General features: G+C 42.5%; 1 protein-coding gene across 2 annotated transcripts; it reads left to right on the top strand.

Moving 5' to 3' along the window:
* The first annotated feature begins 1,042 nt into the window (after positions 1-1,042).
* IRF1 (interferon regulatory factor 1) lies at positions 1,043-13,473 on the top strand. Of its 2 annotated transcripts, XM_083352596.1 has the most exons (11): positions 1,043-1,198; positions 4,084-4,177; positions 4,861-4,960; positions 6,519-6,695; positions 7,417-7,457; positions 8,448-8,574; positions 9,037-9,171; positions 10,427-10,449; positions 10,905-11,064; positions 11,874-11,954; positions 12,598-13,473. In XM_083352596.1, coding segments are annotated over exons 2-11 (933 nt in total). In that variant the 5' UTR covers positions 1,043-1,198; positions 4,084-4,090; the 3' UTR covers positions 12,600-13,473. The 2 variants fall into 2 exon arrangements, with proteins under 2 accessions (XP_083208722.1, XP_083208721.1); XM_083352595.1 differs by lacking the exon at positions 11,874-11,954.
* Positions 13,474-18,955: the final 5,482 nt, after the last annotated feature.

Below are 18,955 nucleotides of genomic sequence, written 5' to 3'. Positions count from 1 at the left end.
GTTTAGGAAAAGGGTTATTATATTTGGGGAAGGGCTTCTCTGTTTTCTGTATATGGCAACCTTTTCCCAAGAGAGCCCATGCATGTTCTTCTACACACTGGAACGGCAATTTCCCCCCAAACTGGTGCTTTTCTGCTTGGGGTGCAGCACATGAGATCCTGAGTAGAGATTATGGGTTTTGTAGTCTGGCACATCTGGAGGCGGCTGGTTTTGGGATGGAAGCATGGAGCATTCTTAAGACAGCCTCAGAAGTTTCAGCTGCATCCCAGGCTCACGTAGCTCTAGCACTGGGCTATTATACTGGAGCCCCATTGTAAATGTCAAATTAATTTATGAGGTCCTCACATAAAGTGAGTAACTTCGTATAGTTGAAAACTGGGGAGTAAGCAAATGTGCCGTTTTGTTTCCATAGTTTTGAAGCTATAAATTATAGGCTATCTCAAGACACTTGGTGGACTTTGACCCCGAAAACTGGTGTTCCAAACATTAGGTGCGCCTTGCCGGTTTTTTTTTAATGAAAGCACAACTGTGATCCACTCCAACCGCTCACGATCCTGGAGGGGGGTGGGTGGGCTCAGACCCACAGCTCGAAAATAACTAACGTTCACAGTTCAAGGAGGTCACTCTCATTCGAGCACCATTCAACCCCCTCGTTTTCAAGACGGGCTGGATTTCAGGCCATTCCAACAGGCCGGGGTTTGCCGTTAGGCTGGTGGCGTGGGCGTGGGCGTGGGGCTGGCAGGAAAAGATTTGCGGAGCCCTGGGAACCATCCACGTGCTCCGGCTTTTCGCGTTCCCAAAATAAGAACCTTGCGTTTTCTTCCTCTTCGCCCTCGCAACACGCCGCCAAAGTTTGAGCAAGGGGCGGGGAAGAGAAGCCGGACTTCCCCTCCCGCCGCTGGTTTTCAATAGCCTGATTTCTCAGAAATCAGGCTCCGCTAAACAGCCGCCTGCCTCGAGGCGCGGATTGGCCGCGGCTCAAGGCGTCCGGAGCGCTGATTGGCTAAGATGGCCCCGCTTGTGTGCCCGAAGGGGGGGATTCCCGGCGACCTGTAGAAATAATACAGGCGCCTCCTGGACAGTCGCCTGCAGAAGCGGCGAGTCTCTCGGACGGAGCAGAGCTGGATCCTGCGCGGGAAGACGCTGTCGGTCGCTCGGGTGCTGCCGAAGGGTGTGATCCTACACCGAGTTCTGCGAGGTGGGTTCGAGTGACGGTCGGCTGCTGGCGGCATCCGCGCCTAAATCGAGGCAGGCACGGGGCAGTTCTGTGCCAAGTCACACCTTTGCCACCCTCACCTGAACAACTTTTTTCGTCCACCGAAGCAGTTGCGTGGTCTCGCAAAGAATTGAGGCGGTGGGGTGGCAGAAGCGCTCGGAAGCGCGCCGAGGCTAGGATCGGAGGTTCGAGTAGCTTCGCCGGGGTTTTTATTTGCTTGATAAATTTAATTCTTGTAGCGCTGCGATGAAGTGCAGGTCCGCTTTCCGCATTAGCCCTTTTTTATTTTTATTTTTTTTTATTTTAATTCCATTTATATCCCGCCCTTCTCCGAAGACTCAGGGCGGCTTACAAGCTTAGCAGTAGCCTTCATTCTATGTATATGCCTGCTTGTTAGGGCTTTCACACACACCCCAAGCGGCATTATTACAAAGTCAGCTTAATTGCCCCCAACAATCTGGGTCCTCATTTTCCCTACCTCGGAAGGATGGAAGGCTGAGTCAACCTTTTAGACGGGGAGAAAGGTAGTTGGGAGACATCCGAAGCGGTTAGCCGTTTGCAGTTAAGAATTTCTTTAAAAACTTCCTGGCCAGTTGTGACCTACTCCGGGGCCGAGAGAGTACCTGGTTATAAAGCGCCTTAAAAGGATGGAAATGTTTCTCAAGGTACAACGGGGTGAGTGGGTGGGTGCGGTGACTTCTAGCCCCGCCGTAGGCAAGAAAGTTGGCTGGGTGACGTGTGAGCCAGTCAACGTCTGTCTCAGCCCGACCTACCTCACAGGGTGGTTGTTCTGGAGAAAACGGAAGAAGGAAGGAGTATTCGTCGCCTTGAGTTCTTTATAAAAAAATATTAAAGGCGGGCCATAAACAAATCAAATGTATCCCTACCACTTCACTTGTAACCGAGGAGTCAGGTGAAGCGAGCGACGGCCCCGGCCGGTGTTTGCAGAAGCGCGCCCGCACAGCGGCTTCAGTAGGATTAGCGCAAGGTGCAGTCCGCGCTCCGGTTACTCGCGAAGGGGGAACGAACACTTGGCGAAGTGAGAGAGGCGAGTGTGTCGTGTTGTGTTTTTAAGTTGCAACAGTAGTAAGTTTCATTGGCAAAGTTGCAAAAAGTTCGTGGCTTGGTCCACCCTTTTTTCTATCCCGAGTTTTGCCAGAAAGTATTTTGTGACCCAGGATTTACAGTAAATGGGTGGTGTTGCTGCTTTTGTTGTTTGGACCAGGAAGTAGAGGTTGGAGAGAGAAGAGAGAGAAGGGGGTGGGGTGGGGTGGGGGTGAAGAGAGGCAGGCCAATTGTTAACTCTGTATTCTCTTGAGTGTGGTCCAGAAGTTGCAACAGAAAAATGAATTATAAAACAAATCAGAATCTTGGGAAGGATTTTGGAAAAGACTAGATAAAGGGGTAGAGATAGCCATTAGGTTGCATTCTTGAATCCCTTGCAGGGATGAATACAACACATGAGACAAACTGTAGTGTGGAACAGCAGAATCATAACACACCTGGCGAGGAACAGACCAAGATCATGCTTCAAATGCATTCCGTCTTTACTGATAACCCACCCCCCCAATTGAATTCAGCACAGACGTTTTTCCATGGAAGTAAATACATGATTTGCAGGTGTCACCTTAAACTTCCTAGAGCAAATGCATGGAGCAGATAGTTTTGCTTCTGCAACAAGTGCAGGAAAGTGCAGAATGCCTTTGCTCTTCACCCTTTGGAAATACCATTTGCACAAGAGCCTTGGGAGATCAGTGTTACACGGAGGAATATGCTTTGCAACAAGGAACTGGACACCAGCCAGAGCTGAATTACAAGCTTGAATTGGCTTGGAGTAGGGACATTTGTAAGTCCATGCTCTATCCTTACTATTAGTTGGAACATAGAAGATTCAAAAGGCTGATTAAAAACCTCTAGAAAGCGGTAGATACTCTTGACCTCTTTTTCTTCTTCATAAATGCTCATTTAAACAATAAAGATGAGATCCTTTTTTTATTAAAGTTGAACTAATTGTGTTTTCCCCTGAATGAGTTTATACAGTCTGAAACTACCTGGCCCCAATCCAAATCTTGCAAACAGGAAATCATCAAGCCTTGACAACATTCCTAGTGCAGGATCTCATGCTGTTTTATAAAATTTCTCCTAAGACTAAGGGCCATTTTTCAGCTCTGACCCTTACTACCATGTGTAAAGGCATTCTGGTAAAGTTCACTAGCTAGAAATATCATTAAACCTAAAAAGAGTTGTCCATACAGAATATTTAGGAGGTAATGAGTCCAGCTGCATTGGAAGGCAGGAGGGCAACTTTTTGTTGGCCAGGCCCAGAATGGACTTCTGGAGGTGGCATCCACACAGAGAACTGGTTGTTCACATATTTGAATCCCACCACTGCATGAAAGCACCACTGAGGTGAGGTGTGTGGTGATCCAAGCCATCCATACCTCTTTTATAGATGAGCATCATGGGGGAAAAAAGTGGAACTTCAGGTACATTGTTGTCATTCTGAGAAAAGTAGCAAAGTCCTGTGGACACCTACATGCAGACAGTGCAACCACCCTACAGCCCCTCCCTCCAAAAACCAGGATAGCACCTAAGGAGTTGGATTAGAGCTGGGGAGGCTCGCTGGATGACTGGGCAACTTCCTGGAGGGAACTGGGTGCCTGCGTTCTTCCTAGGTACATAATGAGGTCTGATCAGGGTATTTGATGATCTGATTCTGTGCAATTATTGCACCCTAAAAAATAGATTCCAATAAACAATTTTGAAGTTGTCCATTACAATATGAGCTACTGGTCATGATATTCCTACAAGTTAGAGATTTTGTCTTGTGCTTATAATTCCTGTTTTGTTTTGTTTTTTGTTTTTAGAGCCAAAATGCCACAAACAAGGATGCGCATGAGACCTTGGCTGGAACTGCAGATTAATTCAAATAAAATTCCTGGGCTTTATTGGCTCGATAAGGTATAGAAAATTTTATTCATGTACTGTCTTTCAAAAGCTAGCTTTGAGTACTTTTCTTGCTTCAAGGTTATTATAGAAAATGAAACATTATAGTAAGAAAAGTAATGAAACTTGTTGTTGCTTAAGAATAATTATCATAGAAAAAGCATATCAAAGGAGCAAAAATATTGAAAAGAAATTGAGAGTGCAAATTGAATTAATATTGATGTTATGTTTAAAATTAATTTTAACATCAATCTGAACTCTACAACCGAGATAACTTTATGCTCTTGCACTTTTCTAGCTTTTTAAAATTCCAAATAGATATGCAAGAGGTTCAGGCACAGCTAACAGGACCATTTCTCTGTGGTTAAGGCTATGCCCAAAATATTTACATTTGTTCTAGTAAACTCTAGGGAAAGAAATCAATATGTCTTTCGTTTATTTTGTTTTATACAACACCTGGATATGAAATGCTACGCTATTAAATTTGAGGCTGTATACAATAGACAAGACAAATGCTACACAAAATATCAGAAATGTAGGCTCGTCTACTACTTGATTAGTTCACAGGTCAGGGATTGTTTTTCATTTTCATGTTTGTTTGTTTTTCATTTTCAGCTTTCTACTGTTTTCTTGATTTTTGCTTTCTCTGTGCAATTCAGTGATGCTTTTATTCAGGATTGTATTTTTTTCAATTGCAGAAAGAGAAAAAGTTCCAGATCCCTTGGAAACATGCTGCTAAGCATGGGTGGGAACTGGAAAAAGATGCCTGCCTGTTCAAAAACTGGGCTGTTCATACTGGTATGTGCTATTTTGTTCCGGTGATAGCAAAACATTTCTAGAGATTTTCTAGAGCAGGGGTGTCAAACTCAATTTCATTGAGTGCCGCATCAGCATTGCAGTTGCCCTCAGGGGGCCGGGTAGGTGTGGCCTGTGTGGGCGTGGCCTACTGGGTGGGCATGGCCTACTGGGTGGGCGTGGCTAGAGTGCGTATGGCCTACTGGGTGGGCATAGCCAGCTCTACATTGTTCGCATCAAGGGTGCCTAGGAGGGCCTGGGCAGGAGTGGGACAGATCTGAGGGTCTCTGGCAGAAGGAGGGTCTCAGGGCCAAGGCAGTGGGGGCCGTTCCCTCACTGTTTCCAGGATGGCTTCACGGACCGCATGGAACCACTTCGCGGGCCGGATCTGGCCCCCGGGCCTTGTGTTTGACATGTCTGTTCTAGAGACTCATATGGTTACCATATTTGGGGAAGGAATCATTATATTAACGCTAGCCAAAGGGATCCCCTTTTCCTTGCCCTCCCTCTTTAGGCAAAGAGTTTTTAGTTCCTTCCTTGAGTGTCTGTGGTCAGTATACTAATAGGGTGTTCGTGTTTCAGAATGCCCCGACAAGCTCAGTACCTTCTTAAAACGTGCAACATTTTTTAGACTTGCACGGAAGTCTGACAAAAGAATGATCCTCTTTCAACAGGTCTTGCTCCTAGACATTCCAAAACACTTTCTCTAAATAGTTTTTGAAGCAAGTGTAACTCCAGCATTTACTAGTCACAGCAACTGGAAAGACACACACACACACACCGCCAAAAGACTGTTGATAATATGTTCAGCTGCTGACTAATGAATAGGCACCTATTGGAAGCACACAGAGGCCCATGAGATTGTGCTCTTGTATAGTATTTCCATGTCAGAGTTATAAGCTTCCCAAGACTTGGTCACCAGTCTGCATGAATGGCTGACGTGTGAAAAATAGGAATCTTTTTTCAGGTTTTATCACCTTGGGAGATAATGATGGGCTGGTCATTCTCTGTATGTATGTACAGTACTGTAGTATGGAGTAGATTTTTGGTTTTGCTACTAAATACTACATTGGCATGTTAACAAAACCACTCTTTACAATGAACAGTCAGTTGTTCATTGTGAGGTGTTATTGAATCTCCCTTAATGTATGTTGTTGTAGAAAGGTGATGGTGATAGTACAACTGAACCTTTCTGTATTTTTCTTCTCCCCCCCCCTTGATTTTTGGTTACCAAATTGGCTCTTGTTATGTTGAAGGAGTTTGATTTTTCTAAATTTATGTATTTAACCACAACAACCAGTTAAATATCTAGTTGAGGACCATAAAACATTTTCCAGTAACATAAAACTGGGAGTTGAAGTCCACAGAGTCGTAAAAGAGCCAAGGTTGCCTACTCCTGGTATAGACTGAAAAAATCATTGTCAAGCAGACAGAAATTTTAGTGGGTTCCTCTCAGAGTATCTTAATGTAATGAGATTTAGGATCCCATTAGCTGGATGCAGCCTTTACTTTTTTTTCTTTTCAGGCCTAGATTTATTTACAGCATCTTGTCTTTTTACAGGGAGATACAAAGATGGTGATGTAGACCCTGATCCAAAAACATGGAAGGCAAATTTCCGTTGTGCCATGAATTCCTTGCCTGACATTCAAGAAGTGAAGGATCAAAGCATTAGCAGAGGACCGGGCGCTATTAGAGTCTATAAGATGCTGAAACCCTCAGTAAAATTAGAGAAAAAAGGTATTGCTCAAAACGTACGAAGGATGTGTCTTATTTCCAATACTAGCAATATAAAATTTGTCATGCATCATCTACATTTGCAAAATAGCAATTTAATTGAAGTTACTTTGTCTGGATCAACTTGAGTGAGGGATGGTGAACTAGTTCTGCTTATTTGTAAATTGTAGATTTATAGAGGATAGCTACATTTTGCTTTCTTGATTATTGACAGCTGTCAATACCAGTCACTGGGAAAATGAGTCATTAGGAGATTTATGGGATGAATAAGTAATTTTCCTCAAGTCCTGCTTTTGGATTTTTTTCTATCCATTTTCTTGCTTAGATGGGGGAAAGGATGTGGAATTAGATAGATTGTCTCTCTTAAGGAAAGAAAAGCTTCCTGTTAGACCTTTAGATTCTCAAAGTTAACTATCAATTCACTAGAAATACATTCTTGGCAGCAAAGCTACATAGAATGATTTACATGACAGCCATAGACGGTTTCATAGCCAGTCTATGGCTATCTTTCTAAGTGTGAGTTTCTACCGAAATTCATAGAAAAAATTTCCAAGAATGGCTATGGCTTTGTGACCAAGAAAATTACACTATTGCAGGCTTTGAGAAGAAAATATTATAAGATGGATAACACCCGAATTGTGTGGCAATTGTATTGTCTGTCACCCACTCTCTTTTAAAATGTATTTATTCTAAGCCTGTGTTTTTGTTTTCTTTTTTCAAACAGAAAAAAAGTCAAAGTCTCCAAAAAGCAAGAGCCCAAGAAAGGTATGTATGTGTGTGTTTAAAAGATTTATATGGCTGCCCATCCAAAAATAAAACTTTAGGCAATGGGCCTCACGACAATAATATCTAGAACTATAAGTATCATAAAATGTATCATAAAAACAATAAAATATGTAAAAGCATCCATACAACATATGTATTTTCAATAGCTTAAGTAAAACATGCGTGTGAATTATTAAAAAGGGCACAGATTCATGGGTATTTGCAGGGCAGAAGTCAAAACCTGCAAGGTGACTGGGCCAACTGTGATAGAAATTGTGCCTGCCATCTTGTAGCTTTGAACCCTGCTCTTTCCCTGAAGATGCCGCTGTCCAGGTTTCGTACAGAGGGTACTTTCTGTGTCTCTGCATCCAATGAAAAGCTTCCTACTGACAATATGTTGTGGAAGATACAAGAAGATGGCTGCTGGCAGAAATCATTCCGGTTGAAGGAAATACATGTAGTTCTCGATTTACAACCATTCATTTAGTGACCTTTTGAAGTTCCAATGGGGCGGGGAAAAAAGTGATTTTAGACTATTTTTCACACCTTAAAATGATTGCAGAAGCTCTGTGTTCATGTGATCAAATTACAGACTGGCAGCTTGGCATGTACAGTTTGGGATCATACGATCACCTTTTGAGACCTGAAAAGCAAAGTCAGTGGGGAAATCAGATTCACTTAACAACAGTCTTACTAACTTACTAACTTTAACAACTGCAGTGAACAACTGTGGCAAGAAAGGTCGTAGAATGGGGCAAAAGTCATGTAACAACTGTCTTGCTCAGCAACGGAAATTTTGGGCTAAATTGTGGTCATAAGTCAAGGACTACCCATAGAGAAGAGACTCAGATGACAGATTCTTGATCACTTTTTTCACACCCCCTCTGGTCTGTGGAAAAACCTCCCTCCATGGAACCGGTTCTAGGTGCTTTAAACTTAAAAGACAATGTTGACATTTTGCCATAATTGAGGTGCTTTTATCTTTTGCAGTCAGCGGACGATATTAAGGAAGAAGAGACGGTCGAAGCAACAAACAGCATTCAGTTGCCTGACGACCACAGTGGCTATGCGCTTCCCAGCAGTGCAACAGAGGACATGGAAGTGGGGAGCACATTTGGTAAGAAACAATATTAATCAACTGTGTGGGTCTCACAAGGAAAAGCCAGGCCTGCTTCAGTCCATTTTTCAGCTTGCTTGAGTAAAAAGAAAAGCTAGGCTTCTCAGGGATGTTTCAGAATTAAGACATTTTTCTTTATTTGTTTGTTTTATTCTGCACTGACAACTGGAGAACTTCTTAAAACTAAAGAAAATGAAAAGGTTGGAATTTATGTGACTGGCCGAAATGGGGTTTATTAGGTTTTCAGAGGTTGTTGAGTTAGCTTTTATGTGAAATTGTGACCTGCAATACCAGTTATTTGTCTGGGCATAGCATCTCATGTTTTGTTCATCGTGGGGGAGGGGCTGTCAATCATTTTGTTTGTGTGAAACAAAATGGCTTCTTTAGATTGTAGGACAATCTTAGGGAGAAAAAAAAACCTCTTGTATTATAAATCTCATACTTTCAATGGACTTTTTGTAGGTCTTAACTGTGAATTAAACAATGATGCCATCTTAAACAATGATGTCTGGAGGAATTACCCTGATATTCAGGCTGCTGACAGCACAAATAACATATACAGACTTCAGGTTTCACCTTGCTATTCTTCTTCTGAAGGTTAGTATTTAATTGTTTGGAACCAGTGGATAGCTGATTGATCATAATTGGATTGAGGAACAAAACTAAGAGAAAGGCAGGGTTTAGGTTAGCTCCCCACATGGGTTGGAGTTACTCCCATAATGCCTTAGATCAGGTATGGGCTGGATGCATCATGCCGAAACCACGCCCACCCCATTGCCGGCAATGGGGAGAAAGTCGCAATACGTCATGAGTTGACATGCCTGTCTTAGATAATACAGTTTTCATCTCCCTGAAACTGAAATTCAGATTAAGGAAGGTTGTTTAGATTATCTGTCTACTCTACTTTCTTTTTAAAAAGTCAAAGATTTCTGTGTAGTCTTATCTGATGCTTTCTTGGTTAGAAATAGGTTTCATGGGGGTGATGCAATGATATAAAAGTTTGTTTTTTTTAAATTTAGTTTACTACTGGCCTAACCCAGTGAAAGTTAAGCCCATGTAAATCTCATTAATTTTATTAAGAGAATGGAAATATATACCTAAATATCTCCTGTTGAAATATAGGGCTTATAAATACTTAATTATAAATACTTAATCAGGGTACCACCGATCAGAGAATGTCGATTGGTGGCCCCCAGCAGGAGGTCCTTCTCTGTGGGTGCCCCAGAGCTATGGAATCGGTTACCGGTTGAGCTCCGGATGGCACCCGACCTTCGCTCCTTCCGTCGCGATCTGAAGACACTCTTATTTGAACAAGCCGGCCTGGCCTGATGGGGGATGGGTTGAGTTTTTATGGTCATTTTTAATATCTGTATTTACTGTTTTTAGTCGGGCATATGTTTAATTTTCTTTTAACTTTTGTATTTTTGTATCTTTTATATATCTGCCCTGTTCACCGCCCTGAGTCCTTCGGGAGAAGGGCGGTATATAAATAAAATTATTATTATTATTATTATTATTATTATTATTATTATTATTATTATTATTATTATTATTATTATTATTATTATTATTATTATTAATTATTATCAATCTGCCTTTTGCAGTAAAAGAATTCTATATATTAAGCCAGTATGAGCTGAAGATAGAGACGTTACTTGCATGAGGATAATAAATAAATTACCAAATGCTTTATTTTAATTTTCTCACTGACTAGAAATGTGTTATTGTTGATGATATTAAAATGGAAACAAACATTTAGTAAATTGAATTCTGAGATTCATTGGTTATGTTTCTTTTCTCTCCCCTTCCTTTTCCCTGATGGCTTTTTATAACCTCACAATAACTGATGAAGATGAGGATATTCCACTGTATGATGTAAGACTCTCTTCTCTTTCTAATAATTTTGGCATTCGGACAGTACATAAAGTCCAAGGGGCAGTATTCAAAGGGGTGGGTGGGCATGCAATGTGTACAAGAGTTCCCATTTGTCTTGGTTAAGAAAGGATACTTTAGGGCAGGGGTGTCAAACTGCCAGCCTGCGGGCCAGACACGTCATGCGGAAGCTGCGCCCACCCCATTGCCAACAATGGCAAAACTGTCCCGATACATTGTGTGATGTCACATGACATCGCGAGTTTGACATGTTTGCTTTAGGGTGTCTTTCTTTGCTTCTGAAACGCATTAAATCATAAGAATCCACGTAACGTAAGAATGCAGCTGCAGTCTTTGTTTTGTAACCTGCCTCTTAGAAAGGAATTAACAGTGTTTTTGAATTGAACGAACTAGAAAACCGTTCAGATTATTGATCTCCTATTTTTCCTCTCTGGCAGCTCTTTAGCAGCTCTGACTGGCAGCAAAGCAGCGTTGGTGGAAGAGGTTTCCTGTTAAATGAAGGAAGAGTGTTCAACTTAAGTGAAGCTGCAATGCAGAATCTGTCCCTTGACTTGACTTTGCAAGAGCAAGATAACGGCTTTGACATACCAAAGCTAGGTATAAACATTTCACCTCTTATCTTCAATTTATAGAAATGTACCTGTCTCTCTCTATCTCATTAGAGCATTCCTCCTTTGTCACACATAGTCTTCCACTTACGACCACAACTGAGCCCAAAATTTCTGCTGATAAGCAAGGCAGTTGTAAGTCAGCCATGCCCCATTTAATGACCTTATTACCTATGTTAGATGAATCACTACATTTGTTACATGAACCATGCAATCATTAGCCAAATCTGGCTATCCCCCCCCTCAAATGATTTTGCTTGCAAATGACAATTCAGGACCCCAGGATGGCTGCAACCATTATAAATGCATGCTCACATGATTGTGGGGAATGCTGCAGTGGTCACAGATGTGAGAACTGGTCATAACTCACTTTTTTCATTGCCGTTGTAACTTTGGTCATTAAATGAACGGTTGTAATTTGAGGACTATCTTTATAGGCCCTTTACTCTGATTGTTCTACTCACTAATCTCTTTAGCCCAGCATTATAGAATCATGCATGTTTATTGTCCTATTTCCTGATCATAAGAAGGGGTTCTGGGAGCTACATGCATTGCATTTCATGGAAGTAGTGCTGATCAGAATTATGATTATATAGGCTAATATCTTCTACCCATACTTATTATAGTTTTAGACCTCTGCATCTCTTTCTAATCTAACGAGAGCTCTGTTGGATGAAGGAAGATCATTACACCTATGTATGATTCTTGCAGTTTCATTGAACTTGTGATGGATTCTCTACTACATTTTCTAGTGAAGCCATATTCTAAACGTTTTATTTCTTCTCTTTATCTCATTAGAGCATTCCCCCATTGTCACACATAGTCTTCCGCTTACGACCACAACTGAACCCAAAATTTCTGCTGATAAGCAAGGCAGTTGTAAGTCAGCCATGTCCCATTTAATGACCTTATTACCTATTTTGTTACATGAACCATGCAATCATTAGCCAAATCTGGCTATCCCCCCCCCTCAATGATTTTGCTTGCAAATGACAATTCAGGACCCCAGGACGGCTGCAACCATTATAAATGCATGCTCACATGATTGTGGGGAATGCTGCAGTGGTCACAGATGTGAGAACTGGTCATAACTCACTTTTTTCATTGCCGTTGTAACTTTGGACATTAAATGAACGGTTGTAATTTGAGGACTATCTTTATAGGCCCTTTACTCTGATTGTTCTACTCACTAATCTCTTTAGCCCAGCATTATAGAATCATGCATGTTTATTGTCCTATTTCCTGATCATAAGAAGGGGTTCTGGGAGCTACATGCATTGCATTTCATGGAAGTAGTGCTGATCAGAATTATGATTATATAGGCTAATATCTTCTACCCATACTTATTATAGTTTTAGACCTCTGCATCTCTTTCTAATCTAACGAGAGCTCTGTTGGATGAAGGAAGATCATTACACCTATGTATGATTCTTGCAGTTTCATTGAACTTGTGATGGATTCTCTACTACATTTTCTAGTGAAGCCATATTCTAAATGTTTATTTCTCCTTTTGTTTCTGCAGAAGTAATTCCACAAGAGTCAAAATCCAGCGCAGAATACACTTTGTTGGATATTCGACACTTTGTGCCCCCTTTATCCTGTGGATTTTAAACCTTTTCATCATTGTACTACTTTGTTTTGAATGCTATTTGTGGACTTGACACTGACACTCTCGAAGTTTAGAGTGGAAAAGTCCCAGAGATTTATGTACAGTTTGTGTGTAGGAATATCTTTGTGATAAAACTCTACTTTTTGTGCTTAACTACCTTATAAGCCAATTAAGGCTTGTTTGCTGCTTCTTTTACTCTGTTCATCTGTTAGTAGGATTAGAGCATAAATAATTTTAAACATGGAGAAAGTAAAAGCAGATGGCTTTTCACTGTTGGTAAATTCATACATATTTTAAGCTCATCCAGAGTATAAACTTAAAATTACCCTCTGGAAGACTAGTGATGCCCCAGGGGTGAAGGAGGGAAGGATTCAACTTCAAATTTATGCTGGCCTTTACTCTGGAACCCTATCTTACTTAACATGTTAAACTGTGAAAACTAGATAGTTGTTTGTTCATCAAAATTTTATTTATAACACATTCATTGGTTACCATAGATTTATCTTAAACAATAGCTACATTACACTTTTTTCCCAGTGAAAAATATGCTTTGAAGTTGATAGGTGAATGTATGGATTATTTGCACTGTGCTTTTCAAGAAGTCAGCTAAATAGGTATTGTGAAAAGTGTAAAAAATGCATTAAGAGGGTTCTATCAACTACACCACAACATGAAAGAAAAAAGGATTTGGCAAACTGCTAGGCTGCAGCTTAAATTCTTGTACATTCTTTTTCTTTGTACATACTTTGTTGTACATAAAATTTACAATTGTTTTAATAAAAGATTATATACGAAGATATGTTTAATTTTCTTTATTAAAAAGAAACTAAAGTTAAGAAAGACACTGAAGAAAATAGATTTTGAAAATTTCATTTTATCTCAAAACAAATAATGTGCATTCTTCCTTGAATTTCTGAAGAATGGTGTGTACAAATTCATTTTCAACTAAAGAAATCTCAATAAATGTTTATTTAGGTTTAGTTGCCCTAAGATTAACCTAAGATTAAATCACACGGTAAATAAAAGATCTTGAGAATCAGATTTGCAAACAGATTGGAAAAGGGTACAGATCTATTTTGATCAGTTCCTGAAAAGTATATAAACAACAACCATATTACGCCTATCCATTTGCATTGAATTAATGAAGTTCCTGCTTAACAGGTAGTTCGCAACTTGCCACAATGGAGCCCAGCATTTCTGTTGCTAAGTGAGATAATTTTGCTTCATTCGGGGATCTTCCTTGCCACAGTTGTTAAATGAATCGCAGCAACTCTTAGTAAGTGAATCTGGCTTCTCCATTGACTTTGCTTATTAGAAGGTCGCAAAAGATGGTCACATGACTCTGGGGCACCATGACCTTTGTGACTATGAACCAGATGCCAAGCATCTGAAGTTTGACCATGTGACCATGGGAATGCCACAACAGTTGCAAGTATGAAAAATGCCATAAGTCCCTTTTTTCAGTGCTGTTGGAACTTCAAATGGTCATTAAATGAATGGCTGTAAGTCGAGGATTACCTGTATGTTGAAAAGAATGTCAGTAGATCGGGTTCTTTTTCCTTCTGGGTCAGTGCAGTCAGTATATTGGCTGAATTTTCTAAGATTACATACATACATATGTACACATATGAGCTGTGGTGGCGCAGTGGTTTGCAGGCTACTTCTGCTGGCTGTCAGCAGTTCAAGTCTACTGGCTCAGGGTTGACTCAGCCTTCCCAGGTCAGTAAAATGAGGACCCAAATTGTTGGGCTCAATATGCTGACTCTGTAAACAGCTTAGAGAGGGCTGTAAAAAAAGAACTGTGAAGCAGTATATAAGTCGAAGTGCTAATGCTATTGCTATATTGGTAATGACTGGATTTTCCACAATTCATTAAAAGATACTCTGTGCATAATAGAAAGCTCTTTGTTTTGTTCTTGGCAGTTAGTATGTGTATAAGTATAAGCTGCAAACAAAGACAGGTACTATTCACAATGTATCAAATAGCTTATATTATGAATTTATGTTAATTCATCCATAACAGCTCTTCCCTCTTTATTTAACTGTCTTGGGAAAAAATCTCTTTAAATATTGAGGTGATTTTCATTTTGTAAATTGAGATTTCTTACTTAAACTTTTAGATTAAATAAAATAGAAAGCCACATTTTTCTACTGATAGCTCTTCTTCTGATAATTGCTTACAAGTAAATCGCATTCAAGAACAAAAGTTTATTATATAAACTTTATACTTTTATTACGCACGCTTTATTATGTGGACTATAATTTGCAAGCTCACCTGGTTCTATTGATTCCTGCAAATTATTTCTATTGTAACAAAGTTATCTCCTATATACAGGAAACTACAGAAAATTATTGAAAAATTGTGTTGCCATCAAGTCAGTGGCTGCTTATATTATAATCTAGTAGGTCTTCAAAATACAACTTTTCACACTTTCTTCAACATTTAAATTTCTTTGGACTCTGCTGACGGTTTCAATACATGTATTGCTACCACAGAGTACAGGAAAAAGTGTAACCTATTTTTGTTCTTTATGATGCAAGCCACCCAGAGTGACTTAGTGAAATGGGGAGCATATAAATATAAGACATAAAAAATTATAGACTAGGTCAGGGGTGTCAAACTCAATTTCATTGAGGGCCGCATCAGCATTGCGGTTGCCCTCAGGGGCCGGGTGGGTATGGCCAGGGTGGGCGTGGCCTACTGGGTGGGCGTAGCTAGAGTGTGTATAGCCTACTGGATGGGCATGGCCAGCTCTACATTGTTCACATCAAGGGTGCCTATGGGGGCCTGGGCAGGAGTGGGACAGATCTGAGGGTCTCTGGCAGAAGGAGGATCTCAGGGCTAAGGCAGTGGGGGCCGTTCCCTCACTGTTTCCAGGATGGCTTTGCGGGCCACATGAAGCCATTTTGTGGGCCGCATCCGGCCCCCGGGCCTTGTGTTTGATATGTCTGGACTAGGTTAAGATTATTTCTGCTTAGATTGGGTGCAGATCTTACTGTATCAATTCAAATTACGATTATATCTGAATCCATTCACTTCAGATTTCTAAGCTGATGATTCCATGTCAAGTAAACATATCAAGTAAATCAAATTAAATCTACCGTGTTTCCCCAAAAGTAAGACCCAGTCTCCAAAAGAGGGACCAGGTCTTATTTGCAGGGCATGTCTTTTCCATGGTCTCACCTCACAGCAGCAGCACCGACAGCCCTGCTGCTGGCCCACTTCTTCTGCGGCTGAAGGAAATGCCTCTGCAGCTGAGAATGGAGCTCCAGCCTGCATTTTGCCACCAGAGGCCTTCCAGAAAGGCTTCTGATGGTGAAATGAAGATGGAGAGGGTGCTGCAGAAGAGGTGGGCTGGCAAGATGAGGCAGGTGTCAATTGATGGGAGGCTTGGCTGCAACAGTAAACAGGTGTAGGGCACATGGGGCAGCTCCATACCCCTAGCCTGATTTTTAGGCATGTGCCTTGCCCCAAAACTAGGGGTTATTTTTGGAGTAGGGCTTATATTAGGCCCACCCCTAAAAATCAAGCTAGGGTTTATTTTCAGGGAAATACAGTAATATATCCGCCAAGGTTACAAAGTTGTGAAGATCAGCCGTTAGGTTTTCTCAGATTTTCTACTCTTTATGCCCATTGGAAAGGACAAACAAAATCATCAAAACCTTTCATGAAATTTAATTTAATTTAATTTATTAATATTAATTTATTAATTTATTAATATTTCTATACCGCCCTTCTCCCGAAGGACTCAGGGCGGTGTACAGGGCAAGAATAAAACACAGAGTTACAAAAGTTAAAAGGTAATTAAATACATGCCCATAAAAACAGTTGATACATAATAAAAACCCCAATAAAATGATAGTAAAAACCCCACCAATCCCCCCTCAGGCCAGGCCGGCTTGTTCGAACAAGTATGTTTTCAGATCGCGGCGAAAGGAGCGAAGATCGGGCGCTGTCCGGAGCTCAACCGGTAACTGGTTCCATAGTTCCGGGGTGCCCACAGAGAAAGATCTCCCCCTGGGGGCCACCAATCTACATTCTCTGACCGGTGGCACCCTGAGGAGGCCCTCTCTGTGGGAACGCACAGGGCGGAGGGAAGTTGATGCCGGCAGCAGGTGTTCCCTAAGGTACTCCGGACCCATGCCATGTAGGGCTTTAAACACCATTACTAGTACCTTGAATCTCACCTGGAAGACAACTGGTAACCAATGCAGCTCACAGAGCAGAGGTGTGACATGGGAGTATCGGGAAACTCCCAACACAACTCTCGCGGCTGCATTCTGTACCAGTTGGAGCCTCTGGGTGGTCCTCAAGGGAAGCCCCATGTAGAGAGCGTTGCAGTAGTCTAGACAAGAGGTCACGAGCGCGTGAGTGACCGTGCATAAATCATCCCGGCTTAGATAGGGCCGCAACTGGCGCACCAGGCGAACCTGGGCGAAAGCCCCCCTAGTCACAGCCACCATGTGATCTTCCAAAGTGAGCCATGAATCTAGGAGGACTCCCAAGTTGCGAGCCCTATCTACGGGGGGTAATAATTCACCCCCCATAGAAAGAGATGGAATATCCGAATAGACCTGGGATGAAGGTATGCAAAGCCACTCAGTCTTGTCGGCGTTGAGTTGAAGTCTGTTCCTCCCCATCCAGACCCGAACCGCCTCCAGGCAACGGGACATCACGTTGAGGGCATCACTGGGGTGGTTTGGGGTCGAAAGAAAAAGCTGGGTATCATCAGCATACTGATGATACCCAACTCCAAAGCCACGAATGATCTCACCCAGCAGTTTCATGTAGATGTTGAACAGGAGAGGCGAGAGGACCGATCCCTGAGGAACTCCGCAAACGAGAGACCTCGCGGTCGACCTCTGCCCTCCTGTCAACACCGACTGTGAACGTCCCTGGAGATAGGAGGAGAACCACTGTAAGACCGTGCCTCCCACTCCCAATCCCCTGAGACGCCGCAGCAGGATACCATGGTCGATGGTATCGAAAGCCGCTGAGAGGTCTAATAGGACTAGAACAGAGGAATGTCCCATCCCGAGCCCTCCAGAGATCATTCACCAGTGCGACCAATGCCGTCTCCGTGCTGTACCTGGGCCTGAAACCCGATTGGTATGGGTCTAGATAATCCGCTTCATCCAGGACCAGAGGGAGCTGTTGCGCCACCACACTCTCAACAACCTTCGCAAGGAAGCGAAGGTTGGAGACCGGACGAAAGTTGTTCAATACAGCTGGGTCCAGGGCAGGCTTCTTGAGGAGAGGCCTCACCACCGCCTCTTTCAAGACAGCAGGGAAGCTACCCTCACTCAAAGAAGCTGATATAACTGCCTGGAACCAGCTGTGTGTCCTCTCCCGGGCTGCATAAACCAGCCAGGAAGGGCACGGGTCCAATAAACATGTGGTGGAGCTCAGCCTCCCCATAATCCTGTCCACTTCCTCCGGAGTCACAGAATCAAACTCCTCCCAGGTAATATCAACAAGACTGCCCGTGGCCTGATCGTCAGACTCTGCCCAGTCAGAGTCCAAACCGGTCCGAATCCGAGCGATTTTGTCCGACAGATGTTGGTTAAACTCCTCAGCACGACCCTGCAAGGGTTCCTCCCTCACCTCTTGATTAAGGAGGGAGCGAGTCACCCTAAACAAGGCGGCCGGGCGATTATCTGCGGACGCGATAAGGGTAGCGAAGTGATTAGACCTCGCCACCCTTATCGCAGCGAGATAAGACCTAATATGGGTTCTTAGTCGCAATCGGTCGGATTCGGATCGGCTGGATCTCCAACCGCTCTCTAGGCCCCGTCTCCGACGCTTCATCTCCCGGAGCTCCGCGGAAAACCATGGAGCTCGACGGGATCTGCACCGGGTCAGGGGCCGCAAGGGTACAACTCGGTCAAGAGCCTCAGTGGCTGCCCTTTCCCAGGCTTCCACTAAGGCATCTGCCGAGCTGTGAGTGAGGGAGGCAGGTGGGGACCCCAGCGCTGCCTGGAACCTCTCGGGATCCATTAGGCGTCTGGGGCGGTACCATCTAATTGGTTCCACATACCCACGGCGGGGGGTAGCATGAAATGGATACAAATGGACCCAGAGCATAGAACAATTATTCCTGAAAGAAAAAATAGCTGATTTTCTGTGGTGAATTTTTATTCTAATCTGCCCACCACTCTGTTATTTTGTCTGACAGAATTTAGGAGATAACTTCTTAGAAACATCTGAAATCCCATTGCAGATCCCGAGCCTCAGTTTGAGAAATGCTGCCTCAATAACTCCCTAGATGTT

Source organism: Vipera ursinii, assembly GCF_947247035.1.
Source record: "Vipera ursinii genome assembly, chromosome: 2".
NCBI lineage: Eukaryota > Metazoa > Chordata > Lepidosauria > Squamata > Viperidae > Vipera > Vipera ursinii.
The sequence above is the reverse complement of the archived record's forward strand: the minus strand, read 5'-3'. Positions and strand labels throughout refer to the sequence as shown.

Excerpts from the sequence above, each read along its gene's own strand:
- IRF1 (XM_083352595.1), top strand. The coding sequence starts at position 4,091 with ATGCCACAAACAAGGATGCGCATGAGACCTTGGCTGGAACTGCAGATT. Across the intron at positions 6,696-7,416 it reads AGTAAAATTAGAGAAAAAAG|AAAAAAAGTCAAAGTCTCCA; the intron begins GTATTGCTCAAA and ends TTTTTCAAACAG. Across the intron at positions 7,458-8,447 it reads AAAGCAAGAGCCCAAGAAAG|TCAGCGGACGATATTAAGGA; the intron begins GTATGTATGTGT and ends TATCTTTTGCAG.